Genomic DNA, 21642 nt, shown 5'->3' on the forward strand with positions numbered 1-21642 from the left:
GCCAGAGGACAGACTGGTGAAGCTCTTATGACAGACGGCAGAGAAAGCTGAAACTGTTTCTTTTGCTACAGGGGACAGTGGAACTGAGCACTGAAAAACTCACTTCATGCTTACTGCTGAATCAGTCAGGGACAATAACTGATTTATAGTCTCAGCTGTGGCACTGCCTTGGCCTGTGTTACTGTTTACACACAGAGTCCTCAACGTTGTCAGTCCCTGTGAGCTTTGCTCAGGAGAAACAGGAACCGTTCCCATAAGAGTAGCCTTTGCTCACTGCCTCCTCCATACTTTGAGCCACTGCTCCAAGAAACCACCTTTTCACCCGTGTTTTGGAGACCCTCCTGTTCCTCCCATGTCTCAGACTCCACTGCAAAGGGGGAATCTCTTTAAAGAAGCCAGTCTTGCCACTTCTACATGCTGCAAAGGGTGCCAGCCCTCTCACTGCAACCACAGCCTCCAGCTCATGTCAAACCAACTTTTAACCACAGGTGTGGACATACCAGTGGCACTTCATCTGGACTGTAATCTTGGGGCTTGGTGCTTGCATAGCCCACTCCTGCAGAGGGGCAGATGCCATTCAGATGTGCCCCGTTGGCATAGGGCTGCCTGTTAACATAGGGATGTCCATTGGCACGAGGAGCAGAGATGCCCCTCAGAGGCACCATGGTGTACTGGCAGGATGATACCAGCAGCCCAGCTCCTGGGAAGCCCATGTCAATGGTTTGCTCTGCAGAGGGAAGAAAAAGGAAGTCTGAGAACAAAATCAGAGGTAAAGTTGAGCTTCTTGAAGCTCAGCAGGGATAGTGTTAGGCTGTCCTGCCAGGCAGCTATTTCGGCACCCAAAGCACCCATGGAGACAAATGGTGGAAAGGGGCCCTACACAAAGGCAAAGGGAGGGCCCCTTTCCCTGTTCCAGTCCCAGGGTTCCTTCTCAACAAGGTAAGCAGGGCAAGGGAGAAACAGTGGCCTTTGTCTTTATGGGGTTCCACAGGACATTTGAGACTTGCCCTCTGCCCGCCCTCTCCCTGCTTCCCAGAATGTGCAGCCCTCATAGTTTGGGTGTTTGACCCAACTACACCCAGGGTCAGATCTAACCCACAGGGCAGAGCACAACTTGTAAATCAGCCCTCAAGAAAGAACCCTTACTCTGCTTGGACCAGGCTCTCCAAAGGCAAAAGGGGATGAAAGCCACGATGAGGAGTACAATAGAGCCCAGCACAACGCCTACAATCAAGTATGGCAAGTCGCTGGAACGGGCCACCATGGCTCCTGTCCCCAGGCCACTGTGCCCACCACTGAGTGGTGGATGCTGCTGAGGAGGCACTGTGGAGGGTGGCAGACGACCTGGCAGACCAAGAGACTTCCGAGCTGTGAAGGGAAGAGAGAGAGAGAGTTAGACACAGACATGGCAAGTGGAATAGCAGGCCGCTCCAGGGATGTCTATGCTGCTGTGGAGTGGACAGACTTCTACAGTGGCTTTAAAGAAGTGCTTCTGGATGACAGGATTTCCCAGGCTGATGCATACTGCAGTGCAGACAAGTCCTCTGTGCTTGGCTTATAGATCTGCCAGGCTCTTGGACTGCTAAAGCAAAAGGAAAAAGGAAAGTAGCTTCTCCAAAATGCACACTTGGACTTAATGTTGTTCCTGTCATGACACTGCAGCTGCTTGGAAGACATGGGACATGCTTATAACCAAACACAGGAGTTTGGCACAGCAAGGGAAAGTTAGCCCTTCTGGTTCCAGTCACCATCTATGTGATACTTAGGAGAACAAAAAAGGTAACTACTACTCTGAGGGAAACAGTGATGGACTCTGCACAATGGTCTGCGAGTACTGGTATGGGTATATACGCATACTGATCAACAGCATCGACAAACCTACGCCTCTCTTCTCCCCAGTGCTGCCTCCACCACCTTGCCTGAGCTTGGATGATGCACTGTCAGGCAGGGATGGTACCCGCTTTGCTGTGCTCTGACAGCTGCAGGCAAGGAAGGCAGCAGGCTGCGCTCCCAGAAGTGCCCTGTGAAGCTGGTTACCTTTGGTTTCACAGATCATCACGTTGCTGAACTCGCTTTCGCCCCCCTCGTTGAAGCATTGCATCTTAATGTCATACGAGGTCTCTGGCTGCAGGTGGCTGATGGAGTGCCAGTACCGATCTCCTGAGGAGGGAACAAACACACGGTACCGTTAGCTTCCTTGGGGAACATGCAGCTGGCCCAGCTCTGCAGCAGTGCTAGGTGAAGCAGGCCTGGGCAGCAGCAGCAGCCAACTTTTGTGCCTTTTGTGCACAGGGCTCTTTCTGGCTGCGTGCTCCTCTGGGGAGAATGAGCAGCTGGGACCAGTGTCTCAGTATCTCCTACCTTCCACCACGTCCTTCTTGTAGTCGCTGTCATTGTCACTGTCAGTGGGGCGGTAGTAGATGTAAAAACCATGGATGGGAGTATTGTTGTTGCTGGCTGGGATATACTGCAGAGAATGGGAGGGAGAGCAGAAATTGGCAGAGATGTCTGTGCTCCATACTGTACTAGGTGAGGAGCAGTGGGGATAAATGGAATGGGACAGGAGGAAGACCCAGCATGGGGATCTTCCTTGTGTTGCCACTGGTTTGCACAGTAAGGGCTTCCTTCCAATTGCTCAGTGCTATTTTATAGTCTCACACCTTGCTTCTCTCAGGTAACAGACAAGCTGTGACTCTGGACCTGTCACCCCAAGCATCCATTATTCTGCTCCCCCTCAGCAGCCACAGCCAATGCTTCAGAGAAAAAATTCCTCATTGAGAGTGAACTCAGCTAGGCAAGGGCAAGCACACCTTCACCTTGACTCCAGTTAAGCTCGTGGCTCCCAGGCAAACTGCATCTTGCCACAAAATGGTAACTGCAGAAGTCTCATGTTCCTGAAGACAGCTCTGTTCTTCCCCCACCCAGGGCAGTACTGTCCCAGCTCCATGTGTTCTTGCTGTCTTTCACCCAGTATTTTGTCAGCTCCTGTTTGTGTCTAAATGAACAGCAGTGACCATCCTGCCCTATAGCAATTTCTGGCTAAAAGCAGCTAGAAGATAGGAGGGCAATATGTCCCTTTGAGTAAGATCCAAGCTGTTGGAAACACTTGGATCTGGGCTTGTGATCTAAAAGATCCTGTCCACTAAAAATCTTCTGGGGTGGGCTGCTGTAAATGATTATCAGCACTTAGGACTGCTACCCAGCAAGTGAGAGTGAAGGACATATATGCTGGAAACTACTAGGACAGAGAGAGATGCTAATAGATTCTAAGAATTTCACCAAGAGAGCAAGCAGTTGCCCCGTGCATTCTTGAACTGTGCTTGTTGAACAAAATGGTCAAGACCCTGAGGTTACCCACTGAAATGCCTCCTGTGTACAGTGTTGGATTCAGACAAAAAGGGTTTCCTAGGCTCTCTGACTTCCCCCACTTCTATGTGGTCCAAGCCCAGTCCTCTTTTGCTGGAGGGAGCTAATGGATCCCAGATCCATTTGTGCTGGTGACGGGCTCCCATGTGGTAACCTGGAAGATGTGCAAGCTGGGCAAGTAGCACCTACACACCTGCCTCCTGTGCATTCAGAGATCTCCACCCCTACAAACCTTACCATCCACTTCAGCATGATGGTGGTCTCATTGATGGCATCTGTGAAGGTGATGTATGGCCCGGCCACAGGGCGCTCGTAGACTCGGTTGCTGTACCCAGACACCACATATGGCCGAGACGCTGCACTGGGCTCGCTCTCTCCCAGGATGTTCAGTGCCCGGACACGGAATTTATAGGACGTGCCTAGGGGAAAAATGGGAAATAAAAGAGTTGCAGAGCTTGGAGTCTTCCAAGACTTCTACTGTCAGCACAGGCCTGCCTGTGGAGAGGGGTTACATCTTCTCCAGAAGATAGAGCCTACAGGGAGGTTTTGATCGAAGTACAAACAATGAATGGCCAGATCTCAGCCATGTGCTAGGTGGAGCCTGCTTTGATTTGCCTTCCCCAATTCCTGTCTGGATGGTCTAGAGGTCAGGCAGCAATTCTGGAAGGTGTGTGGGTGGATTCAGAGATGCCTCAAAGGATGTCCTGACCCAAAAGCAGGTATGGGAAGGCATCCTTCGTCTACTACATGGAAATTAAGTACACAAACATCAGTTAAAAGCTCAAAGCCTAAATAATTTTTACCCAAAGATTGTTTTACTGGTCTTTAAGTTGGGGTAGATACGTTGCCCTTTTAAGCTGTCCAGCTCAGTGATGCCATCTTTTCTCACATGAAGCGCAGTGGGAATTGTGTGCCCATCTGTCTTGCCTGTGGCTAAGGAAAGTTCTGTCCGGTCTAGTAAATGGCAAAACCAAATGCCTTTAGTAACTATATCCTGTAATACAGAAAAGCATGTGCAAGCCTCCCTGAGGGAGGTCAAATCTATGCTGGTCTTTGCAGCTGGAGAAATTGGAGAAGCATCTGCAGCTTTTCCCTATGCATCTAAGACTGGAGCTGGGAAGGCTTTGTTTTGCTTGCACATGCCAGGGCTAAGCATGATGTGACAGACGGCTAAGCATCCTACAGGGACTGCACAGCTTTCCTACAGACCTCCAGGAAGCAAGGAGGAGAACACCTGCCTACCTTTCTCCAGGCCTGGGATTTCCACAGAGAGGCGAGAGGGAGGAATGTCACTGGTGGCCAGGACCCAGTCTCCCAACTTCTTCAATTTCTTATATTCCACACGGAAAGACTGGATGGGGAACCCGCCATTCCCGCGGGGGATCCAGGTCACGTACACAGACGTCTCTGATGCCATGGAGATAGTTGGACGGTCTGGTGCCTCTGGAGCTGCAAGGGGCACAGAAGGACGTCATGACATGAAATGCATTCCTCTCACCCTGTCTCGAGGATCCTGTAGCTCAGAGGTATGTGGGTGAAGGACTACCTGCATTGCATCCACCCACATGCTCTTTAAGTCCTGACTGCTCTCTTTCTGTCTCTTCATTAGAGCTGGCACCCCCAAATCCTCACTCCTTTCAGTTTGTGCCCTGCAAACGTCTTTTACTTCTGCTTGCATCTTGCTCCTTTTCCATACCCAGCGCAAGTAGGATGAGACAAGGTTCAAGGTGTGTACACCCATCATGGGAGGGAAAGCAGTGAGAGGTGTGGATGCAGGGCTGGAGATAGAGCAAAAGGCCTGGCTGATATGGAAGCAGTGAGCAGGGTGAGACTGACACTGGGGACAGATGAGTGTAGGAGATGAAAACAGGAGAGATTGAGAAGAACCAGCTGAGGAGGAAATAGGGAAAATTTCTGAACTGTAGAAATGTAATTTGATAGGAAAACAATCAAAAGATGGGAGGGAAAGAGATGAACAGAGCTGTGAAGATGAAAGAAAAGGCAACACATGAATAAGTGTAGGGGATTAAAGGAGGGAACTTCACGGAAAGGATAAGGATCGAAGGAGAGAATTTCACAGAACAGATAACGGCACTGGTGAATAATAGTAATAGCAGACACAAGGTGGGAAACAATGAATTGGATTAACCAGTAAGGAACTGATGGTTCTCCAGTGCCACAAAATACCCAAACGGAGCACCCTGCGCACCTAGAATGGGTGCTAACTGCCCCTTGTCAGGGCTTGGCTGAGAGAGGAGGATGCCAGGACCTGCAGGGACTTTGTTCCCCTTTCTCCCTTGCCTTCCCCCAGCACCCACTGGTGCACAGCAGCCTGTTGGTCCTCTGCACCGCACATTCGCGGACTCCATGGCAGGGCGTTCCGAACCCTGCATGTGAAACTCGGCAAGAGACAGAGTTTCTGACAAGTCCTTGGATTAATGATAGGGACAGGCAGTGGGATCAGCCTGCTCTCCTAAGACAGACTGCCTGCCAAGTGCAGTAGCAGGGGTGTCTGAGAAGGACCTCTCTTTGTCAGGAGCTAGAGACTATCCATCCAGCTTTGCACAGTCTTGCTCTACCCAGTAGAGACTTCAACCCCAGCATGACCTGGCCACTGCTACCCACAAGAGATCCAGGACCCCTCGGCCTCCCTCCTTGCCCAGTTCAGGGAGGGCCTTACGGGACAGACGGCTGTTGTCAGACTGGTTACTGCTCTGAGTGCTTGTGCCTGGGTCGTCCCTCTGGATTTGCTGCTCTTTGCTGGCAACAATCTCTGGTTTGGGGCGCCGGCCTGTGCAGAAGGGGGAAGGTGGCATCAGTGACACAGAGATGTGGCTCAGAGTTAATTTTTGCTGTGATGAGCAAAGAAAATATTCCCAGCCATAATGGTAAGGTAAGTACTCTCTGGACTCAAATGGCCCTAGGGGTTCAAAGCACTCAACCTGCCTGCGGGAACTAAAGCTAAAGGGGCAGGTTTGATAAACTGTTAATAGGTCCCCCTCATATTTAATTTTCTAAAACTTTTAATTGATTTTCTTGAAATGTAGCTCGATTTCTGCCTGAGAAGGTAGTAATTAGCACAGGGTGGTGGCCTGAGGGGAGACGTGAGCAAGCCTACTACCATGGGGAAGGTTGCTACAAAGGGAACGCCATTCCCTACACCTGCAGGAGACATGAAAAGCAGCCAGGGGACAGGGAGACTTAGCGTAAATGTTTGGAACATCCTTTTAGTGGTTAAGACAGCTCTGCATCAAGCAGACTGCATGGGAAGGCTTGGAGTTTCCTTTAGTGCAGGTCAAGCTTTTAAGGACAGATTAGACAAACACCCGTGGGGAAAAACCCCCACAGGCCGATCCTGTCTCCAGGCAGAGGATGGATTAAATGACATCCCCACCAGACCTATTTTCTGTGGTTCTGCAGGTGTCCAACTGAGATGCTGAGAGAGGAAGGGACTTAATCCAACCCAGGCAGAGGGGAAGACCTGATTTTCCCCATCCCATTTCAACCCTACCCTCCACTTTCCCTTCTGACAGAGTTGCTCTAAGCTGAGGGCAGCTGTGTTTCCAGAGCAGAAACAGCCCCTTTGTCCCGGTGCCTGTGCCTCAGGGCTGGTGTGGGATGTCTCCAAGGGGGCCTCCCCTGACTCAGAGCAAAACACCCAGGGAAAGGTTTGACCTTTACCAGTCCGGAAGGTCACCATGGCCGTCTGTCCCTCGCCGGCGCAGTTGTGAGCTGCCATCTCCACCTCGTAGAGGCTCCCAGGGTCCAGCTTGGTGAGGGTCAGGCGGTGCTGCGAGGCTGGGACGTCCCTCACTGCCCAGCTGTCTGAGGCGTTGGTGACCTGCTGAGAGACCAACACAGGCGTTGCAAAGCTGGGGGCAGCCTGGGCTTCTTGCCTGCACCAAGATCAGAAATTTTCATGACAGGTTGTGTATCAGCCAGGGCTACCTTCCCTGCCCGGACTCCAGTTCCCTGCCTGCAAAGGAGGGAGATATTTCTGGCCTAATTTTGCAAAGCTGAAGGATTCAGGTATAAGCAGGACAAGTCACCAAGCACCAGCGTGTTTTCTTGACCCCAGAGGTTCACTCAGCCCTATTCTGTCCACTGGTCCCCTCTGATACCACTGCCCCTCAACACGCGTAAAGTCCTGGAGCAGGCGAGCCCACAAAAGGCAGCATTAGCTGGAGGCTCAAGCTGCTTTAGGAGCCAAATCTCTCCTGCAACCCAGCTGCTGAGCTGCTCATTTAGATGCTGGCCATTTCCATGGGATGACGTACCTGGACACCAGTTTGGTCATCTGGACCTAAATAATTTGACTAACGGCTTTTTATCCAGTTTTATCCAGCCTCACCACTGGCACTTTCTGGCTGAAATGAGGAACCATAATGTCTGAGCACAGGTTTCTGCAGGGATGAGACCATGTATGGCCATGGCCCCCAGAAAGGCTTGGAAACACAGTTCGTTTTTTGGTGATGCCCCGATGCCCCATGAGAAGGGGGAAGGAAGGTGGGACCTTCCTCCTCCTCCCCAGCTGCAAGGATAATATTTTTGCAGGCAAATAGGCAGGACACTGAAGTGACCCGGTGCCAAAAGGAGCATTAGCAATGCAGGCAACGCAACAAAACGGAAATGCCAAGACTCTGCCGTGTCATTCATCTTCTGCAAGCGTTTGACACTGACTGATTAATGCCTGCCTAGTTTTATTTTTATTCCTGAGCCTGCGGAGTTGTGAGGCCAGGGAGAGGAGGCCTAAAGACTGCCAATATCCAGGAAAGAAAAAGAGAAATTCTTAAGAAACAACAATAATAGCTGTGTGGCATCTGACTGCTTGCAGGCTGCTGAGGTTTTAGGGGCAGTGTAAAAGCAGGGAAAAAGATACATCTGCAGGTATTTTCCAGAGGAGAAGCAGACCCTTGCCCAGTACAAATGTAAGCCTCCTGTCAGTAGGTTTTACTTTCCTTATAGCCATCTTTCCTTATAGCCTTTTCTTTTGTTGCTGAATCGATTCCTTCCCTCTCCACACACATGCTTTTCCAGTCAGAGATGTCAAAACCAGATCATTATATAACTTGATCCTAAGGATCTCTGATAGAAAGACTCTTTCTAAACAAGTTTAACAGTTATTGGGACTAATTCCTTTCCACACAATCCTTAAGCATCCCAAGAAAGAGTCTCCAGCTGAGAATTTGGACTACACTGAAAACATGTTACTGCAAACTGCAGTGACCCACGGTGACCTCCACTGCCCTACAGCCCCTTCCAGGTGAAGCGCTGAAAAACAAATAAAATAAGGACAAACTCCAGCCTGCAAGTTAAGATTGCATGCAGAATTGGTAGTTAGATGATACACCACTGGGGGACAAATCTCTTCTTGGCAGACAACCAGAGCCAATAGTCTGGTGAGGCTTTTGGCATCTTTTGTTTTTCATTTAAGCTTGCCCTATTGTGTTCTTGTGTTGGCATCTTCTGCCTTTGTTTTAAAGGGCTCTTTAAAGAGATGGTTAGCTGAAACCCTCAGCTTAAGTTTTGTTTAGAAAGAAATCAAGGATGGGTAGGGATTATAACACCCTTCTATTCTACCATGTTTTCACAAAATCAAACAATTCCAGGAAAATAGATAGATATATTCACATATAATTGAAAATGGTGCCTTGCAGTGGCTGGGAATCCAAAACATGCCAGATCTGGTATGTACTCAAACCCCAAAGCAAAACCTGCCTCTCTACTGCAACTCCCTGCCTACTCAAAGCAAATACAAGCAGCGAACAGATAAATTCAAGTCCCCTTTTTCCGCACTTATCCCCAGCAAAAAGGGAAGAGATGCTCTACACCTCAAAAGCAGAATTTTTACCTAACAACGCTTCGCTATTTAGAGAAACCGCTGGGCTACAGCTCTGCCGGCACTCTGCCCACGGTGCTGAGAAGCACCGCAGAGGGCAGGAGCCCTTAGGTGTGTGCCACCAGCGAAGCTCAACAGTGCACTGCCTTTCAGCTTCCAGAATAAAACTGGTGGTTGAGGACCTTTCCAGAGGATTTAGTATGGCTCTGATGGCTCTCTGCCAGCTCCTCGCAGTCGCTGAGCATGGGTGCTTTGGGGCAGCTGAGCAGGGCAGGTACGTGCAGCAGAGAGAGGCTGCTACTCTGCGTCCTGCAGCCCAAGCCTTTCAAGGCAGAGGTGTCCTCGTGGCTTGTGCCAAGACAAAAGCATTATGGAACAAATCACTAAGCAATCTCCCCTCAGGACTTCCTACTTGTGCAAGTACACAACTGGGAATTGGAAGTGGAAGCTCCTCAGACTGGAAATACATGTGTGTGCACAGGCCCTCTGCGTACTTAGGCAGATGGGCAGTGTTATGGACTCTTCTTGGACAACTCATCAAACCTCCTCTCGCAGCCCGTACTCATCGCACCTCAACAGGCTGAGGCTGCAGCTGAGGAGGTCCCACCAACCAGCGCCACCAGTGAGCGATGGGTGCCCCTGCCCCAACGCACCTGCTCACGAGGTGTGAAAACGTGCGGTGAGGCCACCAGCCCGCCTGTGGAACGGCGCAGAGGAAAGATGGGAGCAGGGCGAAACAGCGATACCTTGCGATGCTTCACCACATAATAGAGGATGGGGGCTCTGCTGTCAGACCGGGGTCTCCACACCAGATCGTAGCTGTCTGTCTTGGATGTCCGGGGAGAACTGAGGATGATGGGGGCCTCGGCTGGAGACACCAGCTCCCCGTTGTCCGCACACTGCGGAGTCGCTCCCAGTGGGGTCGTCCCAGGTTTTGGCAGTCCAGCTTTATCCAGGGGCAGCTTTAAGGCACCGTCCCTGGAAGGTGGTGTTGAAGGCTGAGCCAAACCCAGCTGGGCATCTCGCCTAGAGTTGAGTGTAGCTCCTGAAAGACAAGGTGTCAAGGCAGGGTAAATGCCCATCCCAGTCTGCGGTGAAGGCAGATCTGTGAGCCCCTTGAACCTCTCAGAAGACCAGTGCTATACACCCATTGCAGCACAGGTACCTTAGAGGTATCGGGTCCCAGGCGGTGCTGCCTGCTGTGCCGCTCAAAAAGGTGTTGGCAACAACCCCTCCTTCTCCCGCTATAAACCTAACACACCTCGCTGGGGCCTCTCTGAGAACAGACCTTGGCCACATGGGGCTACCTCCTTCTCTGAAGCCCATCTTACTCTGGATAAGTTCAGCAGGGTCCAAGGAATCAGGTGGTACCTCTCTTACCCCAGGTGAATCCACCCATGTCAGTGTTTGTGCTCTTGCTCAGTGCGAGCTCAGTGGCAGAGCTGAGTAAGCCATGGGGTAAGGCACTACACCCAGATGTCCTGCCTCTCATGTAGAGATAGCTCAAGTATGCAAACATGGCACTGCACTTGGAAGTAAAACTACTACCTGTTCCTACAGGGAGATACGGAGATCCCAGTCAAAAAAGCACTCAAAGCACAGGCAAAAAGGGAGGGAAGACCACGGCAGCTCAAACGCAAGCAGGAGAGTTACACACCAACTTTCTTCTCCTGCTCCCCCTGCTCTTTGCCTGTGTGTTAGGCTCTGGGATTGCATGGTCACAAGCTTGGAGAGAGGGACTTACCCGGCCGGGCTGTCCTCAGTTGCACCATGGCTTGCGCGCTGCCGACCTCGTTCTCCGCCATGCACTGGTATATGCCGTCATCCTCGGGCCCCACGCTGACCAGCCGTAGCGCCCTGCGGGAGAGCCGGAGCCGGTGGCTGGCAGAGAGGGGGACGGCGTTGCGCAGCCACATGACGGAGGGCTGGGGGTTCCCTCGCACCTCGCAGGTGAACTTGGCGCTCTGGCCCCAGGGAATGATCTGCTGGGACAGCTCCATGGTGACCTCCGGGGGCTCTGTGCAGGGAAAAAACGTGGCTGCTGAGTGCCCCTTGGCAGGGAGCACGACACGGTCATGGCTTTGCACTTTGCTCTCTGGCAGGGATGAGGGCAGAGCGATGGATCCTTACCCCACCCCCATGACCCACTCCCTTTGTGGGGACCCACAGGGGTCTGTTTCACTGCCCTTCCCCTTCAGCATCCACGTGAACCACAAGGAGAGGTGGCCCAAGGCCATCAGATGACAGCAGCCACCTACAAGGCCCATTTTTCTGAGCTAAAATGCTACTCTGCAAAGTAGCGCTTGTGCCAAAACAACACATCGGCACCTGGATGAAATGCAATCCAATAAAACATAGGCTCAGCCTCCCTAATGCTTGTGAGAAAGGGAAGGATGCATGGTAGAAATATCTAAGGTGTAGCATCCCTTACATTTCCCACCCCAGAGAGACCCTCCCTACAGAACAGAACAAAAAGCAAGACACTCTGATGTCTTCCCCATGCCAATGTCAAATATGTCTAAGAAGCAGCCAGTCCTCCAGTAGAAACTGTTAGCGCAAACCCAGTCCCACAAATTACAAGAGAAGAGCTTCTGCAGAAGAAGAGAGGATCCACCATCTCCAGCCCATGGTGGGAGCCAGGAAGGAGGAACTACCACCCTCAAGGAAGAATTTGTCCCGTCTCCTGGAAACTGGAACCACAAGCAGGGGTTTGCATTAAATTGTGGTTTGTCCAGGGAGAGGAAGAACACAGCAGCACTAATATTTTCCCCTGAAAGCAGTGGAGAAAGCCCAAGCCCTTTCTCAAACAAGGGCTACAGCAGCACTCACCAAACACCTGCACATTGTAGAAGATAAACGCAGCTCCGGCCTCGCCAACCCCATTGTCAGCCGTGCAGCTGTAGGTGCCCGAGTCCTCCTCACTTGTGGTGTCAATCAGGAGGTTGCTGAGCAGGAAGCGTGTCTTGTTGTACGCAGAGACGCTGGAGCCATCTTTGGCCCAGGTGACCCGCGGCGGTGGGATCCCACTGGCCACGCACTCCAGGATGAGGCTTTGGCCCTTGGTGACAATGATGGTCTGAGCTTCAGGAGGGTAGATTATCCGGGCTGCCTCCGCTGTGGAGCCTGGTGAGGAGAGGAGGAGGAAGGAGGTGGGTGGGAAGGAAGGCGGCCAGTGGGAAAGCACCCTGTGCAGACTGCAGGTAGGAGTAATGGTAGGGCTAGCGCACTGCTGCCCTGCGCTGGGGCAGATAAACGGCAATGCAGGCCAAAAGAGACGTTCCTTAAGGGATGCATGCACACAGCAAGCAGTCTTGCCAAAGGGCTAAGGGCCTTTGCTCGCCCATCACCAAGAACAAATCCTGAGGAGGTACAGCAATCCCAGGGTTGCACACACATACCACCCCAGGAGCAGACCCTGGGAACTTGTGCCTCTGGAAAGGAGTTTTCCCAGCAGCTGCTAATGTCAGTTCACACAGAAAACCAGCTGTGGTAGCACTGGTACGTGCTCCCAGGGCTGGAAGCACTACGGAGAAGATGCGCAGTGAAGGGAGAGCAGCTTACGTCTCACACGGAGCCTCTCGCTGGAGACCGACGTTTTCACCTCCTGCGTCACAGGGTTGTAGGCAGCACATTTATAAGTCCCCTCATCCTCTTGGCTGGCATTGACGATCTGAAGGTTCCCAGATGGCATGATAAGGTAATTGTCTACAGAGAGAGAAAAGGAGGTGGCACATGGTCACAAGATACGCTCCCACCCAGCCTCCTGGAAGATATGCAGTGCCCTGAAGAAAAGGTGGACAAGTGGGAAGGGAAAACACAACACAGTAACACCAACAGCACTGAAATGGCCCCTTTTGGTTCAAATATCAGGGGAAGATATGATGCAATGATGGAAAGGACAGAGCCTCAGGTGAAGCTAGCTTGTCACAGGCACATGCAGCAGATGGAGTGAAACTGCAAAATTCAGATCCAAATTTTAAAAATTTCCCCAAATTCAAAGTCACCTTTATCCAGGCTGGCCTAGAAGAATGCTTCAGAGACACATGGAGGTGCCCAATGAAGAATGATGCTGTCCGTCACCTAGTTCTGCTTCCTTTCACCTTACCGCAAGCTGGTGTTACGTGTGGCTCCCCAGTCCCAGGCAGAAGGGACATCAGGGAGACCTGGGAGAGACCCCGAACTAGCCTGTGCTCAGACCGGCAGCAAAGGGACAACGAGGAGGCAGCATGCAGAGAAAGCTACTGCTGGTAGGAAAGGGTAAAACTGAGGGTCCCGGGAGGGGACCCAGCAGCACAGACCTCTGTGGCACTCACCTCGGGAGGCCTCCAGCCACTCCTGCTTCACGCTGTAGCGGACCTGAGCCTTGGGGTGACTTTCAGGCAGGTCGCAGGCAATGACAGCGGTGTTCCCTTCATCCACCTCGATCACGTGCTGCCCATCGAACTTGAAATCTTTGAGATCTGCAGAGAGAGTGAAGGACAGAGCATCTCAGTGGCTGGCTCAGCATCTCGGCATCAGCTCAACCTCTCCCTGTGAACCCGGGGCTGTTTCACTGCAGCGCTGGCAGAGGACTGCTCTGTCCCCAGCAGCTAAGGCAACCGGCCTGGTTTCAGACCTTTTTTTCTTCTCCTCTTTCCTACAAAATAGATAACTTAAGACACAGCTTCTGGAGAAACCACCTACTCCATGGCCAAGAAACTGGGTGGGAAAAATCCTGGCCTGAGAGTAAAAAAAGAGCCAACTTACTGCAGCACTGAAGGGAGGCCAAAAATGGTCCTCCTGCTGCCTGCTATTTCAAATATGTCTGCTGTCCTGCTACCAAGAAGCTAACTTTGTAGTTGTAACTCAGGGAGCCCAGCCCGCTTCAAGGGTGTACAGACGCTGGGTGACACAGTGGGAGAAGGTGTGTTCCCAGAGCTGCCCTGAGCTCCTCCAGCACCTGAGCATCTCCACTCTGGGCGCTCTCGCTCCTATCAAATATCTCACGGCCGAAGGCTGGTTAACCACAACGCTTCGTGTGTGCCCAAGCAGTGCCCACACCCCAGTTCAAAGAACAGGGACTTGCAAGGAAAAGCAGCTCCTCCCCTACACAGCACAGCTGCCCCCTCCCTAAAGCAGCCGTGAAAAGACTTCATCCCAGCACACGTACCCCTACGAGGCCGTGATGGGGGTCACCCTCGGCAGGGCTGATGCAGGCAGCAGGACTGGAAGCACAGGGGCGAGGGGGGAAGGGGCGCTTGACTTTTTGTTTTCTTTTCCGTTTTTCAAAGCAGGAATGGAGGACTGCGGTGAAATGCCATGGATCTGGCAGGGCAGGGAGCACACCAGCCTGGCTCCGCCAAGCTTCCCGGTGATGAAACCAGTCCCCGCTCTCCCTGGGCGTGATGGCAAATCTTGCCGGGGCACTGCAAGCCCAAAGTTTGTCTCATGGTCAGCCTGTGCTGGAAGGGAGAAGGTTTTGTGCCAGGAAAACCTCCTGTGCATGCATTTTTACAGTGCCATGCACCACCTGAGGCGACCACTAGTGACAACTGCACATCCCGCAGTCGGTCGCAAGTCAAGTTGTTGCATCAGGGCTCAAGCTGGCCCGTCTTCCCCGGGACCCAACACTAACACATGTCTCCTGAGCGGCACGCCACTAAATCCGGACGAGACCGCACTTCCTTTTCAAAACCCCACGCTAAGGCAGCACGTCGCATGTGTCGCCACAGCACGGCATGGCCAGGCGCTGTCAACAGCTCCCTCGCCCCTCGAAACCCATCCCGGGACGTGGCACCCACGACCTCGGGCAGTTTGGAGAGCCGGGGGGAAGCAGGAGAGCTGGCGGTGGGCAGACGGCAGGCAGCCTCCCTTGGCAGACCCGGCCAGCAGAAAAATGTGTTTTTGTTCTCTGGGAAATGCAGCAGCGCTCCAAGAGCAAAAGACAACTCTGGCTCCAAGCTTCTCCCACCCACAGTCATGGAAAAGTGACATGAAATTTCTCAAGCAGACTTTCTGATTAAAGCAAGATCCTTTATGGAGTTTAAATAAAAACCAGCTCTCTTGGCAAGGCAGCGAGAAAGCCTCCCCAAGCGCGGCGCGGAGGGGCTGCCGGGCGGCTGCCGGGGGAGCCAGCGTTCCAGATCTGAGGGAAGAGGAGGAGGTTGAAAAGAAAAGGGGAGGTTTTGCAATGTCATAAAAATGATTTGCAGCGAACATGCTTAATACTTCTGGAATTTCTTGGCATCGTTCAATTAAAAAAAATAATAATAAAAAGAAGGAATACGGGTGAACTTCAGAAATGTGATTAATCCTTTAAGACAAGCCGAGGAGGGGAGCCATGTTTCCACTGGGTATTAAAGCCAGATGAAGGTTAACTCTTAACTTGTGAAAAGCTGGCAGCGCCTCACGCTCCTCCAACAACGAAAGTTACTGCTGGGGAGGGGAAGGGTGCTGGATATTTTCTCCTCTTTGCTTTTTATATTTGATCAAGTAATAAAATAGTAAGAGCCACAGAAATGGAAAGAGGTGGAGAAGAGGCAAGAGCCCAGTGTCTGCCTGACCACATCACGCATATTTCTCTGATCAACAAAATATAAACGAGCATCAGGAAAATTAATGTGCGCCTTGGTGGTCTGGATTCATCACAGCCAAATTAAGATTTCGGAGCCAAGGCATAGGCTCCAGCAATGCTGGCAGGGATCTGCTGCACACACACATGCACGCGCATGTGCACACACACAGAGACCCCGAAGAGGAGAAGGAGCCCAGAGGAAGAACAGACCCATAGCCCCAGCACAGCTGAGCCCACTGGGGAGCACCACACTCTCGAAGATGGAAAATGATGTCCCCATGACGGGGCATTCTTGGGACAACCTTGGGCTCGCGGACGTCAGGGTCCCTCACGTGCCGAGCCCCCCAGATAGCAGCTCAGCCCACCGCTCTCAGCTGTGAGCGCTGCAGCCCCATGGCAGGGGAGCGGGACCCCCAGCTCTTCCTGCCTTCACCCCCCCCAGCCCAGCCACAGGGGACAAGGGGTGAAGCTGTGGACGGAAAGGACAGAGGAAAGGGATCCTGGGGTGGCTGGGGGAGCAAGAACTGGGCACTGCTGGAGAAGTGGAGCGAAATCAGCAGGGGAGAAGGGGAAAAAACATGAGGTGGGCACCGGGACAAACTCTTTTCCAATACGCAAGTGTACGAGCTTCCTGCCAAACTACTCCCCTGAATTCCTGCTCCCCCACAGCGAACAAGACTGTTTTATTTGCCAGTGGGTTTTGGCCATGGGCAGTCTCAACTGCCCTGCTCCCCGCTGGTACAGGCGCATACAGCCGTCCATTAACACCAACGGGTCGGCCAGAGCTGGCAAGGGGCAGCGGCGGGCACCCCCAGCCCCCTCCACACATGGGACGAGCCCCCTCATCACACATCCCGCTGCACTTAGCCCCCAGCACAGCAAAACACAGGGTGCAGCGCCGGGCTGGGACGCCCAGCTTCATCCTGGGGGCTTCAGACAAGCCACCCCTGAGACGTGGGGGCCACGTGTGCCTCCCCCCAGCAGGCAGCGCAGTGCGGGGAAGGGTGGAGGAGAGGGTCAGCACTGGGGCGGGGGGGGGAAATGCAGCACTCGCCCCTTCGGCTGCCTGGCTGGCAGCAGCCACGCTCCATGTCTAACATGCAATTTGCACCCCGAGCCTAACTCCCGCTGCAGCTGGGAGAAACCACATCCCCTCACCGCTGGCTGGGTTTTCCTTTTCATATGACGGCGCCCAGCGTGCCAGCCCATGTCCTTGTCCTTAAAAGACACACTTAATCACAGGGGAGCAGCAAGCCTTCATCCACCAGCCACCGGCTGGGAGGTGCTACAGACAGACAGACAGAGCACTGCCAACCCTAGCCATGCCGGGATAACAGGGCTTATTTTTTTCCTCTTTTTTTTTTTTTTCTTTTTTTGTTTAGAAGGGAGTGCAACCAAAGGCCACTGCTTGTGTCCATCTGTGCCCTGCTCCGAGGCGTGATGGGGCGAGCCGGGGCGCGGGGAGGGTCAGCTCTGCGGCTAGCTGCGCCACTGTCATCGGGGAGGGAAACCAGCTGAATCCCAGGGCCGGGGGCCAAGCAACAAGGCAGGCGAGACAGACAGGATTAAATGAATGGGAGACCGTAAATAACGTTCTAGAAGAAGCAGTAGTAAATAAAATACCAGCCCTCCAGGTGAGAGTCCTCCCTGCCGTAGGGAAGGGTAAGAGAGGGACCCCAAGAAGGGCAACGGGCAGGGACGAGAGTCCCTCACAGCCTAGGGGCAGGCACCTTCTTCCACTAATTCCCCCTCGGCTGCCAGAGCAGCCTGGCATTACAGCTCTCACCCTCCGTCCGTCCATCCGGCACCACGGCAGCCCGGTCACCAGCACCGGCACCACCAGCCCCCTCCCGGGGCAGCCCCCCAGCCTCCCGCCTGCTCACAGACCCCTGAGCGCATCCCCCCGCCTCACCATGCCCCAGCCCCACTCCCCCACATCTCCCCCAGCCCACCTCACAGCCCTCATGCCACAGCTCCACCGGCTTGCCAAACACCACCTGTGTTTTCCTTCTCCCCCCTCCTCACGCCACCTCTGCCCCCGGGGCCAGAGCCCGCCGTGCCTGATCAGCAAATGCTTTTCCAACACGCAGTCACCCCCTTCCCTCCCTCCATCGCCTCCGGGGAGCCATCCGAGGAGAGGCCAGGGTGGAGGAAAATGAATGAGGCTGTCTTCGGAAAGCAGCTGCAAATTCCTGGGGGATGCCCAGCCCGACCCGGAGCAGGGTCACTGCCCACGAGCGCTGCGTGCCGAGGCCCGATGGTGCTGATGGAGGGCCATGGGGCAACGAGCCTCCCCTATCCCACAGCATCCCCAGGACACAGGCACCCTGCACTCCTCTTGTCCCAGACCACAGGGGATACGCTGGAGCAGGTGGAGTTCCTTTGCTGCACCCCTCATGTATTTTTTTTTTGTTTTGTTTTTAAATGTCATGTCTAGGTCAGGCTTGCTGCTGTGCTTACTGCACTGATTTTCCACGCACGCAGCTAAATGCTGGTTGTTGCATGGCTTTCACCACCTCTGCCCGCCGGCTTTGCTCCAGCCCTGCACTTCAGCTGCCCTGTGAGCCACACCAAGGGCTCTCGACCTTCCGAGCCTTTTGCAGTCGCAGGACCAGCCCACAGCCCTGTGTTCGTGTCCCTGGTGGATTTATCTGGCCCCACCAGAGCCTGCTGCAGCTGTACCTTCTTCATATAGCATCTCCACCCAGGAGATGGACTGGACCGGGGCTTCTGGTGTGATGGCAACTTTGCTACCTGGAAGCAGGCACAGAAAATGCCTTTCTCTTCCTTGCAGCTCTCAGCCAGGCTGAAGGGCTGCCTCCGGGCCACACAGGGCTGACCTTGCACAGCACAGCCAGGCCGGCAGCAATCGGAAGGTATATATCTGCACCAACGTGTCACAGACTGCCAAGATTGAGTGTGGGATCATGGAGCACCAGGTCAGCTCTAACTGGACTCAAAAGTGCCCAAGTAATGCCTGAAGCGCTGCTCCTTTTGTTACTTTAAGAAGTCTTCCCCTTTCTGCAAATCCCTCCCTCCGCCTCTCGGCTATACAATAGCTATTTTATCTCTGCTGGAGGAATTAAATGCTAGTTTCAACCAGTCCTCTGAGCCAGGGAGAGCAGAAATGGAGATGGAGGTCCCAAGGCTATGCTGTGGCTGCCAGCACTGCAGTGATGGTTATCTGCCTGCTGACTGTCAGCAAAGCACAAGGAGGCCCTGAGGCACCAGGCAGGCACAGCCTGGGGCACTTGAGGGTGTTTCCTCCACAGGAGGTGGAGAGAAAGGAGTGGAAATAGCCTAAAAGTTGGCCAGATGATGTTACCTACACCCCTCGAAACGTGCAAGACACTTTTTCCAATGACTCCAGGTCCTCTTCCAAAATAAACCTAAACCTTGAAAATATTTCCACACCCCCCTCTGCTGCTTTCATTCATGTTCTAGTTTCACTCTCCCCCTGGCCCCTCAAAGTAACTTTTGGATGGTGCTAAGACTTTCAGAGGGTTTTCTTTCAGCCCAGCAGGTGATCTGGAAGAGATGTATCAACTGCAATGCCAACCTGCCAGGGGCTTCCCTCTCCACCCCCAGGACCATGGTCTCCACTGAACCAGCTCAGAGCAAGCCCTGTAGAAGAAGTCTGGAGCAGGAGTGAGAGCCTGTGGCACATCTGCTACCATACCTTTCAAACTCAGTTCCACCACAAATCGGTGCCCCCTGTTATTTCAGATCACTGCAAAGTCACTGTTGCAAGCAGCCTCCAGCTCGCCAACATGAAACTGGTTATTTGAACCCCTCCAGAAGGTTTCCCTCTTACACCTTCAGCCCCACGTCTTTCCTGGGCTGCCCTCTCTCCCTCTTCACGCGTTGACTGCCAAGTCTTCCCCACCTGGGGGTTCTCTATTGCCGAAGCTATCCGGGTGTGTGGGACATGGCCTCTGCCATCCCCAGCTCCCCTCAAGGACAAGGGACCTATGCAGCGCAGCACAAGGGGGCTCCACGATGGTTTAGTTGCTTGTTCATCCAACATCTGGCTCCAGTTTTGCGAGCTCCACTGAATGGTGCTCCTGACCTCCCCTCAGTGGTAGTGCCTTTGCCATGGCAGGGACCACAGCAACGGGTGAGTCCCCCTCTTTTTCACCCACTCCCTCAGTTACAATCGGGTAAGTGAAGGTGATTTGCCTCCTGCAAAGGGCTGGTGGACTGCTTCGGTTGTGGCTTTGATTTGTCCTGAGGGAACTTCTGGTGCTCTGGGATCTGTCTCCCGTCCACCACTGATGCTAGACCAAAGCAGACAGATAGGTCAAACAGCCATGCTTTGTCCCAGGAGACAGAGCTGGTGGTGGTGGGTTGGGGCGAGGGGAAAAAAACAAAAGGGGATCAGCCTAAGAGGGAACCGATCAGACTGAGGAGCTCTGCACACCCTGCTCTCCTAAATGCAAACCATGCCCTTGGTAATCCCATCCACCTCTCCCCTCCTCTCCTTCCCTCTATCAGGCCACCAGCACACACAGCCCCCTTTCTGCTCTGGAATGTGTTCTCCGAAACTTAATCTCGGCATGGGGCTCAGGCCAAATCCCCCGACAGATTCGGCCCCGTGACAACCCCCTCCCACCCCGCTTCAGAGCTCAGCAACTCTCCCCTCACTTTCCCTCGCCTCCTCCTCCCACCCAGCCTGGCCTAAACATTTCACTCCTGATTAATGTATCAGTGACAAGCCAATAGCTCTTGGCTTCAGAGCAAAGCCAGCCCCCACACTGCACAAACATCTTCACTTCTTCATTTTCTTAAGACTTAGCCCCAAACTCCCCCTTGCTGGAAAGATGAAGCCCCTTCCACACCCAGGGGCTGTCACTGCCAGGGGATGGCGGTCTCCTCAGCACACACTTGCTCCACCAAAAACTGCACAGGTCTCTGAGAAGATCAGAATCTCCATTGCCTAAACAAGGGTGGTCCACACTGAGCCCCCCCACCATCTCCAAGCAGGCCTGGGTTGCCCTTTCTCAGATGCATCCAAATACAGCACTTTATCACATTTGAGCAGAACATCTGGCCAAAACTAGGTGCCTGAAAGAAGTTCCCCACTCTAAGACATCCCCTCCCATGCACACACATCTCCTTGGTCTGTCACGAATGCCAGAGGGCAGCAGTGAGGAGTATGTAAGCTCAGAGATAGGAGCAAGGTCCCTCACTCAGAGCTATGGCTCAGAAAAAAGGTGGCTCTTTGCTGCTATGCCATTGCAACCTTATAGGAAGAGGACAAAGCCCTGGAAAGGGGGAGCATGCCCCCCCAGGGACCACGGCAGTGGTAATGAATACAGCCTCCTGCCCTTTAAAGACAAAAACCTTGTTACGAGTGCTTTTAGATACTCTGCTCTCCTGCACCCGCCTCCTGTCGACTTCTGCGCCTGCGTTACCAAACGAGGACAGCACGGTCTCTGCCTTCAAGATCTCCATGCAACCGTTCTCCCACCATCCCTCTCCCTCACCTTCCCTTTTGGCAAAGGATCTTCCCAATAGCACACAGAGGACTGCCAGCCACTTAACGCAGGTGCTCAGGAGCACCCCCTCAGCACAACCAGACTAACCTTTCCTTAGTGTGAGTGTGGGGGCTGGTACTTTGGCTATGATGAACCCAGGGGCAACACAAAAAAGTGCAGGTCCCATCATAGCACAAGTAGAGCAAGGGACTTCTCTTTCTGTGGGTCAGGAAGGCAGTAAAACTTAGCACACACTGACCCAGCGCTGGCAACAGCCCTGCAGCAGCCCAGGCAGCAGTTTGGCCATCAGCACCAGCAGGTACTTTTTGGTTACCAAAATCAAGAAGTCAGCAACCAGATGAGGCAACATGACAGTCAGGAAACCAACCGTGCACACAAACCCCATC

At 53.2% G+C, this 21642-nt stretch overlaps 1 protein-coding gene across 5 annotated transcripts in view; it reads right to left on the reverse strand.

Moving 5' to 3' along the window:
- The window catches only part of BOC (BOC cell adhesion associated, oncogene regulated), a 57359-nt gene that overhangs the window by 2266 nt on the left and 33451 nt on the right, over window positions 1-21642 (reverse strand). Inside the window, exons 4-16 of one of the 5 annotated variants that reach the window (XM_049824848.1) lie at window positions 13519-13665; window positions 12767-12910; window positions 12035-12328; window positions 10950-11222; window positions 9952-10250; window positions 7048-7207; window positions 6047-6157; window positions 4609-4815; window positions 3604-3785; window positions 2362-2467; window positions 2038-2160; window positions 1147-1368; window positions 501-727 (exon numbers count right to left, since the gene is read on the reverse strand). In XM_049824848.1, the coding sequence (XP_049680805.1) occupies window positions 501-727; window positions 1147-1368; window positions 2038-2160; window positions 2362-2467; window positions 3604-3785; window positions 4609-4815; window positions 6047-6157; window positions 7048-7207; window positions 9952-10250; window positions 10950-11222; window positions 12035-12328; window positions 12767-12910; window positions 13519-13665 (2495 nt within the window). Of the gene's footprint in view, window positions 1-500; window positions 728-1146; window positions 1369-2037; window positions 2161-2361; window positions 2468-3603; window positions 3786-4608; window positions 4816-6046; window positions 6158-7041; window positions 7211-9858; window positions 10251-10949; window positions 11223-12034; window positions 12329-12766; window positions 12911-13518; window positions 13666-21642 lie in introns of all 5 variants that reach the window. The other 4 variants (XM_049824845.1, XM_049824847.1, XM_049824844.1 and 1 more) reach the window with 4 other exon arrangements.

Source organism: Accipiter gentilis, chromosome 21 (genome assembly GCF_929443795.1).
Source record: "Accipiter gentilis chromosome 21, bAccGen1.1, whole genome shotgun sequence".
In the NCBI taxonomy this organism is placed as follows: Eukaryota; Metazoa; Chordata; class Aves; order Accipitriformes; family Accipitridae; genus Astur; species Astur gentilis.